This window comes from Rhododendron vialii, chromosome 12a, assembly GCF_030253575.1.
Source record: "Rhododendron vialii isolate Sample 1 chromosome 12a, ASM3025357v1".
Lineage (NCBI taxonomy): Eukaryota > Viridiplantae > Streptophyta > Magnoliopsida > Ericales > Ericaceae > Rhododendron > Rhododendron vialii.
In genome coordinates, this window is record NC_080568.1 from 1159252 (window position 1) to 1176424 (window position 17173).

Sequence of the window (17173 nt, forward strand, 5' to 3'; positions counted from 1 at the left end):
GAATTTAACTTAAACTTAACTTAAATCTGAAAATTGTCTTTATTTGAATTTTTTTCCATTTGTTAGTTTTGCACCAAATTTTTATGGGTTATTGATTCGTCTCCACTAGAGGAATTAGAAAAGTATTTTTTTTTTTTTACTTTTACCCAAGTATTTTGAGAACTAATCACTTTTTAGCAAAAAAAAAAAAAAGAGAGATTTTTTTGACTGAAAAATGGTTATTCCTTTTTTGTTCCTCCCCCTATGGTTGAGCAAATGAAGAACCTTGCAAAAAAAAAAAGAAAAGAAGAAGAACCTTGCATTCTTTTCCAAATTCAAGAACACGTCTGATTTTTTTTGAAAGATTAAGAGAGTGGTGGATTTGTGATATAAGCTATAGAAATAGAAAGAAAAAAAAAGTTTCGGTATAGTTTTGATATATAGATAACACTAGGAAAAACATCATATGTTCGATATATTTTTGCCCAAAAAAAAACGTAATGGAGGGAAGTGAATGGCAGAAAACAGATGGGGAGAGAGAGATTGTATGAAATTGTAGTGGACTCCTTATTTTGGTTTTGGACTAGAAGTGACCATTGTAAACCTCAATATTGTTAAGCTTAGCAACCTCTTAAATGAATAATCAAAAGCTGACGTGTCAACTTTTGATTATCCATTTTTGATTATACCACTGTGGATGGGCTTAGACCCACACATGAGAAAAAATAGAACAAAAAGGATTGTGCATTTGGAATTTTGACAGCATTACCAGAAAGCATTTGGTCACTATTGGTTGACAAAATATGCATTTAGCTAGCGATAGTTTACTTAATTTTCTTTAATAAAGTAATCACATCCAACTTACTCTTAGGCTCCGTTCCGGAAACCTTTTTAAAAAATAAATACTTATTTTGAAACTTCTCATTCAAAAATAAGAAGAACTATTCCACAAAACCCAAATAAAAAATTCATTTCACATTTTTAAACTCAAAAATAATGTAAATGGAAAAAAAAATTAATTTTTTTTGCACCGTATTAAAGATCTCAATGAAATCTATCAAACAAGATCCATAGTGATAATAAAATTATTTGCGTAAACACATGATTTTTGAGCTTGAAGTTGCCTTATACAAAAAATAAGACTGTTGCTATGAGAATGGGCGCCGGCGGAAGGAAATCATACCGATGGCCGCGCTGGGCCGTCTCCGGCCACCGGACGGCTGATCCAAGCCGTCCAAAAATTATAAAATAAAAAACCGAGGGGGCCTACACGGGAATTAACGGCATCCGAGGTGTGTAGGGTGCTTGATCCGAGCACCCCTTTTTCGTGTATACTATTTCACACAAAAAATGGGTGCTCGGATCAAGCATCCTACACACCTCGGATGCCGTTGATTCCTGCGATCGCCCCCTCGATTTTTTTTTTTAGAATTTTTGGACGGCTCGGATCGGCCGTCCGGTGGCCAGAGACGGCCCGGCGAGGCCGTCGGTATGATTTTCCTCCTCGGCCGGTCGGTACCTATATAAATTCTTCCAAAATAAATACCAATCTTCTTATTTTCCGGAACAAGCTTCTTATTAGACAAAAAATAAGTTCTTATTTCGGTCCCGGAACGGGCCCTTAACAAGTTTCTAATTTTCACCGTGGTTATTGGGCATGTTCACAATAGTTGTGGATACAAATTTTAGATTTTAATTTCTCATTCTGCTGTAAATTTCAGATTTAGTAGAAGTTGATAAACTTATTTGTTGCAGCTGCTCCATTGTGTAAAATTTGTAGAAATTTTAGAGATTTTGAAAAGATACCCAAACCCATCTTTGAAAATTTCTCTTCTTTTTTTAGGTTCTTAGAACCTGTAAATTAAAAAAATCAATTATGTCTGGTATAAATTTTCATAAACATTCTCAGATAATTTTCAGGAGCTAGAATCTAAAAATATATCTGTCAAAATAATTTTTTGTAAATACAAGTGAGCTGAAAATTAAACTTAAATAGAGAGAGTATTCCTTGATTCGAGTAGAAGCCGTATGCCCTTGTACAGTGGACACGATACAACTTTTTTTACATTAGAGTTTTGACACTAACAAAAACAATTTTGATAATATCACAAGTTTTTTCGGGTTTGGTGGAGTAAATTTTTTCAACAATCCCCAGAAAAATTCAAATCAGGCGCAAGAGCGGGATAGAACAGCCTGCTAGGGTCTCCTTTAAAATACCCCAAATCCATTTCCTTTCTTCCATAGGTTTTGAAGCCCTGATTGCAAGTTGCAGAAACTCTCTGCAACAACAACAGCAACAATGGCTGACAAGTCGAATCGACAGCCACTCAGCTTGAACGATCGCCACTACCGCCTCCTCCAATCCCTCTCCGCTTCCCAGTCTCGCCCCCACTCCAAACCCCATCGTACACCTCTCTCTCTCTCTCTCTCTATATATATATATATATATATATATATACACACACACACACACACACACACATGTGGATATTTATGTATTCAAAGATTGTTCGATCGCGAAACGCAAAACGCGAACTTGGAAAAATGCATTTTTATCGAAAAGATTCAAACATTTTGTTTATAAATTAAACGGACTCGTTGATTTAGTAACTACGGCAAAAGGTTTGAATGTTTGAAAAAATGCATCTCGATCAAAAAAAATTCGAACTTCCTTTTTAATGAAATGAAAGAACTCGTTGGTACTTTAGTACCTAGCGGTAAAAGTTGTAATTTTCACCGGCGAAAAATCATTTATCGTTACCGGACAATCCTTTGGAGGAGGTGGTGTACTTTTTTTATTTTAGTGTTTATGCTTTGGCTTGATTGTCAATGAGTGGGTTTATGCAGAGGAAAATGAGCAGTCGAAGGTGAAGAAGCTGGATTTACGTGATGATGTTCCTCGATTCTCTGGAATCGTTGATTTTGATTCTCCTCCGTATACTAATATTGGTAATCTCTCTCTCTCTCTCTCTCTCTCTCTCTCTCTCTCTCTCTCTCTCTCTCTCCGTCTACTAGTATTAGATATAGGTCTAATTTGTATGTTAGTATCTTTTAGGGTTTGTTAGGATCTTACTATACTAGGGAAAAGAAAGAAATAGAAGGGAAAACTTGAAATTGTTTTCCTTCCCCTAGTTTGGTTTGGAACAAAAGTTAGAAGAAGATAGCAAAACAATGGTTTGAGAAAAGTAAACTTTCTCCTACGTTTTCCTCACACTTTCTTTCTTAATAATACTCTCTCTCTCTCTCTCCCTTGCACATGTTCCAAATAGGCCCTTAATCAGGGTTAAATATTCATCACATAACACCACCTTAAGAATTTTTGCAAAATAAGATAATTTGTACACGTGTGTTTTAGTTACCAAAGAAAAAGTATAAGAAATTCACATATTGATGTAAAATTAGCTAAATATATAGTGTATCATATTGGAACACAAGTACTATCAATATAAAGACTAATATATTTTTGAATGAAATTTCATCTTTTTGTCCGGCCCTGCTTGGATTGAAATCTTGGCATTGCCACTTCTCCACTTTCACTTGCTAGAAGTACATCTCCTTTGCAAAATGATGGCTGTGAGACCACATCTGTGCTCTATGAACCCCAACCCAACTTTTCTGGAATCACTGATTTCAATTTCCATCAACCTGGTCTCCCTCTCTCTGCATATGCATTTTTTTGCATACCAATCTATCACTACAAACGCACACATGTATATGCCTATGCATATATATAGTGGATTGTTCAAGCTTGACTTGCTTATCAATTGATCCCATATCAGAGGAGTTTTAACAGACTCAATCATGAACCGAGCTTGATGAGCTTAGTTTTAAAGTTATGTACAAGGTTATCAAACCAACTACTGTGTTGTTCAAGCTGGAATGAGCACTTCACAAGCTTAAAAAATGTGTTTAACTTGGTTATTTTTCATTGCTTTTGATCCTCAAATGAGCTTTTAATTAACTGAAACGAGTCAACCTCGAGTTGATTGATTAACCCTGTATTTTTTTTATTTTGTGTTCTTGATTTTGGTTTCTTTTCTGTACTATTGGCTGAACTAGCTGCAGTAGAGGAGAAACCACAGAGGGTCATGACCAAGGGCAAAGTTTCCTCTCGAGATCACCTTGATGGGGAGGAGGGTACAGGTTCGTTTGATGTATCAGTGATTGCTGGAATTACTGATTTTAAGCCTTGTCTTTATGACTTTATTTGTTGACTAAGTTATTGTCTTTGTAATCCTTCTTTATGGTTTATAACTTTATATCTGTTTTTTGTTGTTTTTGTATGTTATGGTTTCTTACTCGGACTAATTGATTGATCAATTCTAGAAGAGAAGAAGCCATCAAAAGTTAAGGTGGAAGGAAGGCGTCGTCTATGCAAACTTTCATCCAAAGATGATAATTATGATTACAATGATGGAAAGAACAAAACTGCAAAGGATGACCTGGCATTCTCTGGGCTTGCAGATTTTGATTCACCCCAACCGTTGAGAAATGGAGTTGGGAGGGATACCACTGGTGAAAATGAAATTAGGGATATTTTAAGTGATTTAAGCTCTAGGCTCGAGATTCTCTCAATTGAGAAAAAACGCCCCGCCAAAATGGGTAATTTGATAGGGGAATCATTTGCTTCAGTTACAGATGAAGATTATAAGCAAGCTAAGAAGCAAGATAATCCTGAATTCTCGAGTGCAGCTTCTTCCTTTTCACTCACCTCTGATCCATGTGATTCCTCTTCGGATACGACAAACCAGTCCATGGCAGGAGGTGGAACTGAAACCTGGCTGGATAGATATCATGAGCAAATTGATCATGGACATGTTGAAGATTTTGTAGGTAGGGTTGGCAGGCCTAAGAATGCCGGCGATGGACTTACAAAGAATGAAACAAAAACGGTGCCTGGGAAATCTGTCCGCATGAGGCAAACATTTGCTGCCAAGTTTGAAGAACGAGATGAAGAGGATGATGATTGTGTCATTCTGAGTGGCAATGAAGTGGTCAAAGAAGTTGAGAGGCAACGTGGTAAGTTACAAGATGGATTTGACAGGTCTGACATTGTTGATCCACTGGATAATTGCAGCAATGATTCAGATTCCGGGGATGAGAATTCACTTACTTTGATGGGCCCAAATTCAACATTTATATTACCTGGTAAAATTGCAAAAATTTTGTATCCTCATCAGCGAGATGGCTTGGAGTGGCTTTGGTCTCTTCATTGTCAGGGTAAGGGTGGCATCTTGGGCGATGACATGGGCTTAGGTAAAACAATGCAGGTAAAACAAATGGAAATTCATGCTACTGAGATCTGCTTTCTATTATATGTTTGTAATGAGGGGTTGCCTTATTTTCCTTTGGTATAGATCTGTGGATTTTTAGCTGGGCTGTTTCATTCCAATTTGATAAAGAGGGCGTTGGTTGTTTGTCCCAAGACACTACTACCCCATTGGATCAAAGAACTATCAGCCTTGGGGCTCTCTGAGAAAACAAGAGAGTGAGGCTGTTTGGCTTGTGCATGTTTCTTATATGATGAAGCAAGATGGGAGAAATTGTAACATAGCTACTTTCTGTGCAGATATTTTGGGAGTGCCAAAACGCGACAATATGAACTCCAATATATACTTGAGGTTTGATTTTTTGTCCTCTTATTCCTTTTCTTTTTTTTTTGATCGGGTCCTCTTGTTCCTTTTACGGGGAGTAGAAACCAAGAAAGTAGGTCTCTCAGCATCTTTTAGAAGTAAAGGCTTTTATACTATGCTAACGACATGTAGAGTGCATGGCAAGCAAGACTGGTAATTCTGGATATAAGCTTAATGCTTCAAGTCTTCCTCTAGGAATTGAAGTTTATGTTGATACAAAAGGAATTGACGATGTGTGAAAATCAGAACATTATTGGACCTAAGCATGATCTAAAGTTTCACTTTAACTCCAAATCTGGTCGAGTGAAAATTGGAGTTTTTGTTCGGCATCATGCATGCCATGGATTTAACACGTTTCCTGTGTTCTTTTGGGAAATTAATTTTTGGAAGAGGCAATGTATATTTGCATAGCCTCCAAGCTCTAACAATTTCTATTTTGGCAAGTAAGGCATCCTTCGTTTAGTAATCAAACTTATCCTGTCTTTATGTTCAATGCAATGTCTCTCATCAGGACAAAGGTATTCTTCTGACTACATACGATCTTGTGCGGAATAATGCTAAAGCATTGAGTGGGGACTATTACTTTCACGACGATGGAAATGAAGATGACATCACATGGGACTATATGATACTTGATGAGGTATGATGAGCAACTATGTTTGTTGGTTGAGATTAATATGCTTCAATTGATCACTACCTGGTGCAATCTTAATATTGACAATTGTACTGATTGTTTGGCTTTGAATTCATATACAAGAACATATGTGCATGTTCATACTTTGTGGCTTGCGAACAAACTCAAACTCAATAATTGTTCTCTTGTAGAGTAAGAGGTTTGCCCAAAGTAGAAGACTTTGATTTGGAGAACCAAGATTCAAAACCTTGATAATTGTGTTTTTAGGACTGATGGATGGGCTCTATAATCGAACACTTCGACCGTAGTCATTAATGTAGGTACAATTTATTGCCGTTGGAATATAACAAAGCTGGGAAGATATATAAATGAAAACTCAAAAAGCACAGGAAAAACAATTTCAAATTTAACCAAAAAAGGAAATTGCTATAAGAAAAAAGATTTCATTGTACAGGCTTTCAGAAAATGACAAAATATGAAACAAAGATAAAAGAGCACAACAGTTAGCCCGTTCATAAAACTAACTCATTGGACTTCATTAGATAAATTTCTCCAATGACACAGTTGAAATCTAGAACAAAGTATGAGATGGGACATGGGAGATGGGCGTAGACGGGTAGTATATTTGTTGGAGAGTGAGACATTGAGATGGTATGTAAATCTTCTTTCAAATTTTTTATAGTTTTAAACACAAAAAAATGGAAAACCAAATAAATATTTCTTGGGCCTTGTGACATTCTCTAGCTCACAACATTGGATAACGAACTGGTCATCTTTCATCCTGAAAATGGTTGTACCTAGTTCACATGGCTCTTACCTACAACAAACAAGACTGCAAGGAGATAGTAGTAGATGACCTTGTCCCCACATTTAGTGGACAAGCTGGGCAGGGTAACACTTAATGCGCCGCTAGGGCATGAGACTCATGACCTCTAACAAGCGTAATCTTAATATCATCTCAGCCCCTTCCACATTTTTATGATTGTTTCTTTGCTTTACATTTGGACAGTTGATTTTGATTTCGAAAATAATGATGAACTTTCCATTTTCTCGACATGTTTTAACATTAGGGACACATGATAAAGAATCCTAGTACACAAAGGGCCAAAAGTTTGCTCCAGATACCTTCTGCTCATCGTATTGTTATTAGTGGCACGCCAATACAAAACGACCTGAAGGTATTGTTTATGCCATTCTTTTCGGTTGTTTGCTCTAAGTACTAATGTTATATACGTCACTGAACATTTACTACATATGCTATCTTACCCAATGTTATTTTTTGGCTTTTCTTTTTAATTAATGTCGAACAGGAATTGTGGGCCTTGTTCAACTTTTGTTGTCCTCAGTTATTGGGAGACAAGAACGGGTAATTAAGCTTCATGTGCCATTTGGCTTTTGTTTTCTTGGGTCTGGAGGCATGATATGTGTGCTTTATTATCCAGGTTCAAGTTAGAATATGAGGGCCCCATTCTTCGTGGAAATGAAAAAAGTGCAACTGATAGAGAGAAACACATTGGTTCAACAGTAGCAAAGGTGATCATTTCTTCTATTTCAGCTGTGTTTGAGGACTGCTATTTTGCTCTTCAAGATAAGGAAAACTGAATGGCTATAATTTTGGTTGGTACTTTGCCTCATAGATGCAGTAGGCATGAGTGCATCACACTTAAGGTGTAGTTACATTACGCAATCTACAAATAATAATATTTTGCTGGTGATGATTTTCTAAAACTAAACCCGTTTGATCTGGAAGCATTGCATGATTTCATAGCAACGACATAATATAAACATATGAATAAAGCTCAAGTACATGATGCATAACATCACCAAGAGCAAGCCCTACAATCCATGTAACATCACCATGAGCAAGCCCTACAATCCATGTCTAATAGATCTAGGTATTACCAAAGTACCTGACCTTAAAACCTTACCATCAACGTATACAATGTTAGATTATTTATAGCACAAGATCTTGTGATGCTAAAATGTGATTGTTCTAGGTCCCAAGTACGTCGACATGTTAGCTAAGCTTAAATTATCACAAAATGTGTCCAACAATGTATGTAAAGCTATCCAACACCCTTCCTCACAACGCCATCGTGCATAAAATGCAAACATCAAGACATGTGCAGAAGTAGAATGTTATGGGACCCCCAAGAAGACCTACAATGGTAGATCACCGAAGCGCCAATAGATTAAGCTGATAGAAATGAGCCAACAATAACTATCAAGCAAGCTTCATCCAATGGCAAACAATTATAGCTTGGGCTTGTGAAGCATCTTTTCTGTGGCTCTTGTTCAACAGATTTAGCTGATAGAAACAGGCCAACAATGTCTGTCAAGCTATCAAACATGAGCTTCATCCAATGGCAAAAGATTATAGATTGGGCTTGTGAAGCATCTTTTCCATGGCTCTTGTTCAACTTGCTGCCATCTGAATCCATCATATCTCTAAAAGAGTATCTTTGAATTGGTGTCCAATGATTGTTAGCTCTTCATATTATAGCCGTTTGTTTGGGACCTTTGGGTAGTTGAGGTTTTCCACATTCAATTTGTTTTCATCTTCTGAAATTGAAAATTATACATTTACATTTTGTTGTTTCATTCTAAACTTGCTGCCTTGCCAATATCGTTCATGGATTATAACTTATGTCTACATTTGTACTATTGCGACTTACGCATTTGGCTATTGTTTGTTGTTATAGTAGTATTTTTGGAAGTAAGCTAGGTTCCCTTGAAGTTTATAAAATTCAAGATAGTTATCAATTTCTTCATCTTATCATAGAGGTTAAGAGAACGGATCGAACCATATTTTTTGCGGCGCATGAAAAGTGAGGTGTTTCGAGAAGATGATGTCACGGAGGCCACCAAACTTTCCAAGAAGAATGAGATTATTGTCTGGCTCAAATTGACTAGTTGCCAGGTATAAATTTACAGTACTATCTTATTCTCATTACACATTTTCTTTCATTTTAGTTTTTGTTGAAGCAAATGCTAACATCATTTCTGTTGTCTGTTGTAGCGACAACTTTATGAAGCTTTTCTGAAAAGTGAGATTGTTGTTTCAGCTTTTGATGGCTCACCTCTTGCTGCAATCACGGTACAGCTTCTGGAACTTTTTACTATCATGAAGCTTTATCTTCTTTGTTGACCCAGTAGCTTTTTTTTCCCCCCGCCGTCATGTTATCAATATGTTTTTTTTTTTTAAATTTTCCTAATATACTTCCGTAAGAAAAAAAGAGAATGAAGCAAAAGTTTCATGGTACATCTCTTGAGATAGATTTACAGGTCTTCACTATGTTGGTTGTTACTGACTTGATCTTTGAAAATCTGAGAACACAATTTTCCCTTTGTGAAGCAAAATTCAGCTCTTCTATTTTTCGTACCAATTTGTGACTAAGAAAGAATTAGTTGCTGTCAAGGAAAATTGAGTTGCTGTTAAAGGGAAAAAAGGTAGCATGTCATCGGTTACATAAGGCTACATTGCAATAGCAATTTTTTTGAACAATATTGGCTGTTTATACCAGAAAAAAAAAGTTACTTTTTTCTTTTTGCAAATTGGATGGCTCTTACCTATGACTTCTTAGTTCTCAGCTTATAGAAGCTGAGAGCTCTTTCTCATAGACTCATACCAATTCGTTTGTTACTATCTTGTGAATAACAGGATTTTACTTTTGATGACATCTTAAAGGGATATAAGTATAACATCGAAAAGCATAAATGAGAGCGAGAGGCGCACCTAGGCCCAAATAGAACAAAACGTCAAAACATTTGCCAAATGTCAGATAATCAACAATTCTTACATCGAGAGGAACTATAACGTCAAAATCAACAAAAGACAAGCATCAAACATTTGAAGTGAAGTTAAAGCATGTAACTATCCAACTGGGACTTCAATTCATCCTGAGGATTTACTAATTAGCCATCAAGTTATGGTAAATTTAGATAATCTAGGTAAATTGATTTTGATAAATAGATTAATCTGTTTTTTTCGGAGAATAAAAAAAGAGAGGAGCTTATGTCGAATGCTCAGAGAGGAGGAGATGTCGATTGTCGACTGTTGAGAAGATCGATCAAGATGAGAGAGATAGATGGAGATGAGGGAAGAGAGATCGAGAGAGAGTTCTTGTGTTTCGTTTGTTGGTGATCGAGAGAGAGGATAACATCGATTGAACTCTGAAGGTAATAGCTTTAACCTATCTAAACTGAAAAAGGCGCGCCTATTTTTTGCCTTGTTGCCTTTCTCGCCTATGCTGCGCTTCATTCAAGTCACCTCGCTTGGGTTCAAACAAGGTGAGAACCCTGCGCCTTGATGGGCCCAGGCATGCCTTTGACAACTACACACTATAGCTTTAATTGTTTTATTGACGAGAGTATACCTTCTTCTTGGCATCTATTTGGAGTAGCCTTTTTCTTTTCCTGAAAGAAGGTTATAGTGTAGAATCATGTGCTTTTTAGCATATTCCAGTTGTATTTTTTTCTCGTGAAAGCAAATTATGGTGAAATAAAATCTGTTTTGAGCAGATTCTGAAGAAAATATGTGATCATCCACTTTTGTTGACAAAAAGAGCTGCTGAAGATGTATTGGAAGGGATGGATTCAATGTTAAACCAGGACGACAAAGTTCTTGCCGAAAAGTTGGCAATGCACATTGCAGATGTCGCTGAGACTGTAGACTTTGAAGAGAAGCCTGACAAACTGTCATGCAAGATATCTTTCATACTAGCCTTATTGGTAAGAATAAGAAGTTACCAAACTTATGCTCTCAGAAATATTGTTTAAAACTGTTTTCCTCTGAGGCTCCGAAGTTTTGTCACAGGATAACTTAATATCAGAAGGTCATTGCATTCTTATCTTCTCACAGACCCGCAAGATGCTTAATCTTATTCAGGTTCGTGTTAAATTACATGGCAAACAAGAAAAGTATTCTTCATTTGTAATCCATGAACTGAATTGTAATCCATCACCTGAGCTCAAATGTGATCTTTGTCTGAAGTTCTGAACAAACCTCAAAACATCAAATACGTAACTCAACGAACTGGTTTTGTAACACCCTGTTCCATATTTGAAGTATAAAAGGGTGATATTGGGTGTATATTAAACCATGTTAGCTACTACTAGTAACTTGGGCTTAATCATTTTGGACCCTTAGGTTAAGCTCTAACATGTTACTGCGTTAGTGGTCTACATGGGGCGTTACATGTTTCATTCTTCATAAACATAGTCTCATGCTATGTTCTGCATTTATACATAGTTATGTACATGTATTCTGTAAATCTTCTGAACTTAGCAATCATCTTATGACTTTCGAGGGCTGTTATAAGTTTTGGGGGACTTTTGTTTAGATGCTTTGTTAGGTGATTCGTTTTTTGTTAGGTGATTCATGATACTTGCCAGCTTGATATATGAAGACACCGGCTTGAAAAAGATTTTTTGCCCTTCGAAATGCTAAACCAATTAAAAAAACCCTAGAAATAAGTCTAGTAAGAGCCAAGTGAAGTGGTATGGTACTTGCGGTGGAGCCACTTGACTAGGATTTTTTTTTTCCACTAGGAGACCAACCGTGTCGCTGTTAGCCAAAGAAATATGGTGGAATAGGCATGGATTGTGCGGGAAATGAACGATGATAGGTCCCATGGTAGCATAATAGGCGGAAAAAGAAGGAATGAAGGATATTGTAAAGGAGGAAAGACGTTGGTTTTCTTGAGGACTAGGGTTGGCTAAAAATAGGAGGGGAGTGTTTAAGCCTTTAGTGTTACGACCCCCAATCCATCCAAGCAGAATAGGGATGTGACCGGCCAATAGCGTGGTGCCACTGCAGGCCTTGGGTATTGAGGGAAGTGAGTACTGATTAGTTAAGAAATTTTAGTTATAGTGTGAGTATGATGTAACTACATAGCCTTTTTGTACAATAAAATGATTCGAGCAAAAGTGATCAAGTTACATGAGGTTAATGTTTTGAAATTATGCTTTTTTTGTAGACGTTAATATTTGTGTGGCCGTTGTATCAGGAATCATTGGTGGCCAGAGGTTACAAGTTCTTACGCATTGATGGTACAACTAAAGCTAATGACCGGGTGAAAATTGTCAATGTTAGTTTTGTAGACTTTTAGGTCATTGAAAAGATTCCATATTCAATTTTTTATGCAGTACTTTTCAGTATAAGTTTTTACTCTCAGGACTTCCAAGAGGGGATTGGTGCTCCTATATTTTTATTGACATCTCAAGTTGGTGGTTTGGGACTGACACTTACGAAAGCAGATCGTGTGATAGTGGTTGATCCAGCATGGAACCCAAGGTGCACATTTTCAACATCCTTCATCTGGGTTTTATTGATATTGATGAGTATGGAATTCAATGATTTTGAAATAACAAATAGGTACAATTTAGAGCTTTTTTGTGTTCCTCAAATGATGAACATCATAAAAGTGTTTCTCGTATTTCTTTATGCACTCTTATAGTTTCCCCTCTGTTTTCTTTAGTCTTCAATTTGTCGTACTTCTCTACTTGATTTCTTGTTCATTAGCCGAGGGAGACCTGGAGAAAATATAAATTTCCTCTTTCTGTTCTTGAAATGACTATCTAATTGTGTCTTATTAGTATAGATCTGGTCCAAAGTTGCCTTGATTAATATTCAGCTCTTTGTTTTCTCCTCTGGGATCTGGCTAATTTTCCTCTTTGCTATCTTCCTTTTGCTTGCAAAATATAATTTTTTGAACTACGTCACCGTCACGAAACTAATTAAAAATGCTATCTGTAGTTGCATACTTTTAATTGTTTTTGTTTGCTGTGCTTCTAATCAAGTTGATAGGCTATAGAAGAAATACTAATCTCTTTTTAACCTTGCAGTACTGATAATCAAAGTGTTGATCGTGCCTACCGCATTGGACAGAAGAAGGATGTCCTAGTGTACAGATTGATGACTTGCGGTACTATTGAAGAAAAAATATACAGAAAGCAGGTTTACCATGTTTCCTTTTGAATCACACACTGCCATGAAGGTGACATGTCCGAAACGGACACGCAGGGGACACAGACATGCTTGGACACTCATCAGATGCTCTTTCTCCCTATTTATAATCAACAAACTGATAAATCAAATTCAAACATCCCTTAAATTTTGTTGCATGTTTGTGCCATGTCTGTCACTTCTTGGTCAAGTCTATCACTAAGAAGTAACAATAGACCAAAACTGTTGGAGTCTTGGGACCCTTGCTAACATCTAATCTATGTAGCACTGACACGAACACGAGACACGACTCCTGGGATCAGCACTGGTATTCTCAGGATGCTGATTTGAAGTTTATACTACATGAAAAGACAATGTAGAAATTCTTTTATCTTCACAAGGTGTCCATTGACTCATTACCAATGTGAAATTTAATTGTATGACTTAAATGGAAGCATAATTTAATGTTTCGAATAATGTTGTGCTTTGAAACATTCATTATCGTGATTCCAAGTTCGGGTCAGACATTAATTCTTAAGTTACGGATAAATTATTTCGTTCTATATTTACCGATCAAAGTCATTATGCAGATATACAAGGGAGGACTATTTAAAACTGCAACAGAACACAAAGAACAGACAAGATACTTCAGTCAGGCGGTAAATTCTAGGAGAATTATTTTCTTCGCTCAATCTTGCTATAATTATTGCTCTAATGCATAACTCCGGTGAACCTAAGTGCAATTGATTCTTTCAGGATCTTCGGGAGCTTTTTAGTCTTCCCAGACAGGGCTTTGACATTTCTCTCACTCAGCAGCAGTTGCATGAAAAGCATGATCGCCACCATACAATGTACATTTATTGATTGCATTTCGGCTTTATTTCCTACAAATAGAGAGCATGTTTTCTCACAAAAATATTAAGAAACATTACTCGATTGAGTAAACAGTGACAGATCTTATCATTAGTATGGGCAAATGCCTCTTATTGCCTATTTAAGATGACTGTATGCGTTCTTCATTTTCTTAACATGGGTGTGGTGGTTATGACTATTTTGGAGGCAGGTAGCTATCTTCACCTCTCGCTTTTGGTCAAAACAAATTTACTTTTCTAGAACACCAGAAGGTCATAGGCTCATAACTGCATTATAAATAGTTGGATTGGTCTGAGTAAATTGTAGGAACTTACGACACTGAGTTTTCTGTTGTCCATATTGCGTATGATGTTTAGCATAATATAAACACGAATTATATTGTACGTGTACTTTGTTTTGTTTGCTATTGCCTGCTGTATTATTCTTTCCTAGTTACAGTTTTTTTTGGAATCTTTGAAATTTGGCATGAATCTTTTGTTGAATATTGCAGAAACATTATTCTTTACCATTGGAGTAGGTAATTAATTAGCATACTCACTGTCTGAGTGCTCATTTTGCTTTAAGATAAAATTTTAACGTTGTTCTGGCTTGCTTGATAACGTCTTTTTTTTTTTTGTCGCTTGAGAAGTGCTAATAGTTTGAGAAAATTTTGTTTTTTGATGAAATTAAAAAAAAAGGCATGTTCACTTTTTTCGAAACGAGTTTTCACTTGTCCTCCCTCCCTAAGTATTGTCATCTTATCCCTGTCCACACACACCACAGCCAGCCACCTGCCTCTCCTACTCCTACCAAAGGCCCCATCTGGCACTCCAGCTACCCCCTCTTGTCAGCAATCACCTCCGGCCACTCTCACTGGTTTTCAAACCAAGCTTTTGAAAACATATGTTTGCATATTATGAAGACAAACTATAACTTGTTCTTTTGTTTTGCTACGCGAAAAACTAAGAACATTGCCATACAACACTTTCAGGGGGAAAAGAAAATGGATATTCTATAGTAGTATAACCACTTTCTCTTCATCTATAGGAGCGAGTATTTGAAAGCCCACTTGAAGTTTCTGGAAACTAAAGATATAGCTGGAGTTAGTCACCATAGCTTGCTTTTCTCCAAGACGGAAACCGTGCCAGTTGTTCAGGTTGAGGAGGAAATAATAAGGTGAGACCCTTTCGTCTTACTGCTAAATTTAGCTGGTACAGTTAGCTCGTAGAATGTGTCTTAGGCTCTCTTGTATTATTAGTACAAGTGTCCAAATAGTTATGGTGCTGCAACAATTGTTCCATTGACAGGTTTATTGGTCATAATAACACAAAACGAAGATGCTATGCTTGCAATCTGTTTTTGCATTTTAATTTACCATCACATGGACATTAGGCACATATCAAAACCGCTAGGCGCTTGTTCAACTGTTTCCTGCTTAAGATCCAGGGGCTATGAGATTTGCTAAGATGGTAAATGAAAATGGTAAAAGCAAATGCTGTGCATTACTTTTTATAAAACAAAATCTTGAAGCATGTGTTAAATCAAGTAATGCAGCAACTTGTTTTCCGCTTTTGTTTTATTATTGCTGTTGAATACTTTAATTAGTCAGTTTTTTACATTTCTCTTGTTTGAAGTTGGATTTGATTAGCTTCACATTTGGAGTACAGGGTGAAAGGGACTACATTCGTGGGTAACTCATCTTCAGCATCTCAGCTTGAACGTGATGTTGATGGGTATTGTTTTGAGCAACTGTGCTCAACAATGTCACTTGCTTTCACTTGTCTTCCTAAGTTAAGTGGTGAAAATTTTCCCTTTTTACAGGGCAAAGTATGCATTCAATCCAAAAGATGTGAAATTGTCCAGAAACAGCTCTTCCACGAGTACTGCAGGTAAACCAACAGAAATGGAAATCAAAGAAAGGATCAATCGGCTTTCACTCATTTTAGCAGACAAGGTATCATGATATAATCTGCTCCCTTGTTTTCATGAGTTCGACCTCTTATTTTTAACTAAAGAAGACTTAAATGAGTGAAGCAACGCATTTGTTCAAAATATCTGTCCTCACATTTTCAGGGTCTAGTCTTAAAACTGCCGGATAACGGATATAACTTGCGTAAGCAAATAGCTGAATTGAAATTGGAGCTTGAGATGATTCACAAGGCAAAAAGAACAGAGAAGGAAGTCATAGATTTGGATGATATAGCTGCCGAGATTCAGAGGATCTTATGAGAAACAGCATTTCTTCCTCGTCAGGTGAATGGAAGAAAAGCTTTTGGGAAAATTTATGATTTTGTGACTGAATTTGGCATCTCTTTTATATCCAGGAAGTGGCAAATACGTGTATGGCACCTTGGTCATATTTTGGCTGGCCTCTTGCTTAAACCCTTGGTCTTTCGACGGCTATTATGGTAGAGATGGTACCATATCTGCCCATGCATGGATTACCTACCAGATCTCAAACTTCATTGTGTAGTACAGTACAATTCTTGGCATGACAACAAGTACTTCTGGAGGCCTCCGTACTGGATAATATGATTGCTGAATGCAAACGTTTAATCAATTGAATGCTGTTCATATTTCCCGCGATTGTGATTTTGCTGCTAAGAACTTGAACGTTTGAAAATCCAGCATTGAAAAGGACTGAATCACTCATCTCCTCTTGTATGGTCAGACTATAAGTAGACTTCTCACCACAACTCTTCGATAATCAGTCGGAGGCTGGTGCACAACTCGTTGAGGAATGAGGAATGCACTAAAACTGCTTTTGACACTCATTTGGAGACTTTTTAATTGTGGTGTTAAGGCAACAGTGAATGTGGTTGGCCCAGCAAAATCTCCTTGCATAAGGAAACAAAACCCTAGTGATGAATTTTGTTGTCTAGAACAGTGGAGGCTTAACTACACTGCTAAACAGATGAGTGTAACTATACTTTTTAGCTTATTAAGAGTCAGTCTTTTGGAAATTGGGTGCCATTTGGTTCTAACGAGGACCACTCAACCCAACCTTCCTCATGCCTAGTACACACCACTTTCCCCCACCATCTATCCATTTTACAGGCAAATTTCACCAACCACTTCCCCAAAAAACGCTGACTGAAAATAGCGTGCCGCCTTACCCATGAACCCCCT

The 17173-nt window shown here is 37.0% G+C and overlaps 1 protein-coding gene across 4 annotated transcripts; it reads left to right on the forward strand.

Annotated features, from left to right (window-relative positions):
- The first annotated feature begins 2171 nt into the window (after nt 1-2171).
- LOC131311813 (protein CHROMATIN REMODELING 24) lies at nt 2172-16604 on the forward strand. 4 transcript variants are annotated; one of them, XM_058339392.1, is made up of 23 exons: nt 2172-2384; nt 2827-2928; nt 4039-4122; nt 4306-5249; nt 5337-5467; nt 5549-5600; nt 6124-6252; nt 7317-7424; nt 7557-7612; nt 7689-7779; nt 9029-9166; nt 9266-9343; nt 10768-10977; nt 11063-11134; nt 12255-12335; nt 12423-12541; nt 13093-13204; nt 13783-13851; nt 13949-14043; nt 15092-15220; nt 15712-15777; nt 15866-15998; nt 16118-16604. In XM_058339392.1, the coding sequence occupies exons 1-23, from the start codon at nt 2279-2281 to the stop codon at nt 16271-16273; spliced, it is 3261 nt and encodes a 1086-aa protein (XP_058195375.1). In that variant the 5' UTR covers nt 2172-2278; the 3' UTR covers nt 16274-16604. The 4 variants fall into 4 exon arrangements, with proteins under 4 accessions (XP_058195375.1, XP_058195376.1, XP_058195377.1 ...); XM_058339393.1 differs by having other exon boundaries at nt 4309-5249; XM_058339394.1 differs by having other exon boundaries at nt 4045-4122.
- The last annotated feature ends 569 nt before the right edge of the window (nt 16605-17173 follow it).

Bases quoted from the DNA above. Each gene is read 5' to 3' on its own strand.
- LOC131311813 (XM_058339392.1), top strand. From the start codon at position 2,279: ATGGCTGACAAGTCGAATCGACAGCCACTCAGCTTGAACGATCGCCAC. The intron at 2,929-4,038 runs GTAATCTCTCTC...TGGCTGAACTAG, and splicing joins TCCTCCGTATACTAATATTG to CTGCAGTAGAGGAGAAACCA. The intron at 10,978-11,062 runs GTAAGAATAAGA...GTTTTGTCACAG, and splicing joins CTTTCATACTAGCCTTATTG to GATAACTTAATATCAGAAGG.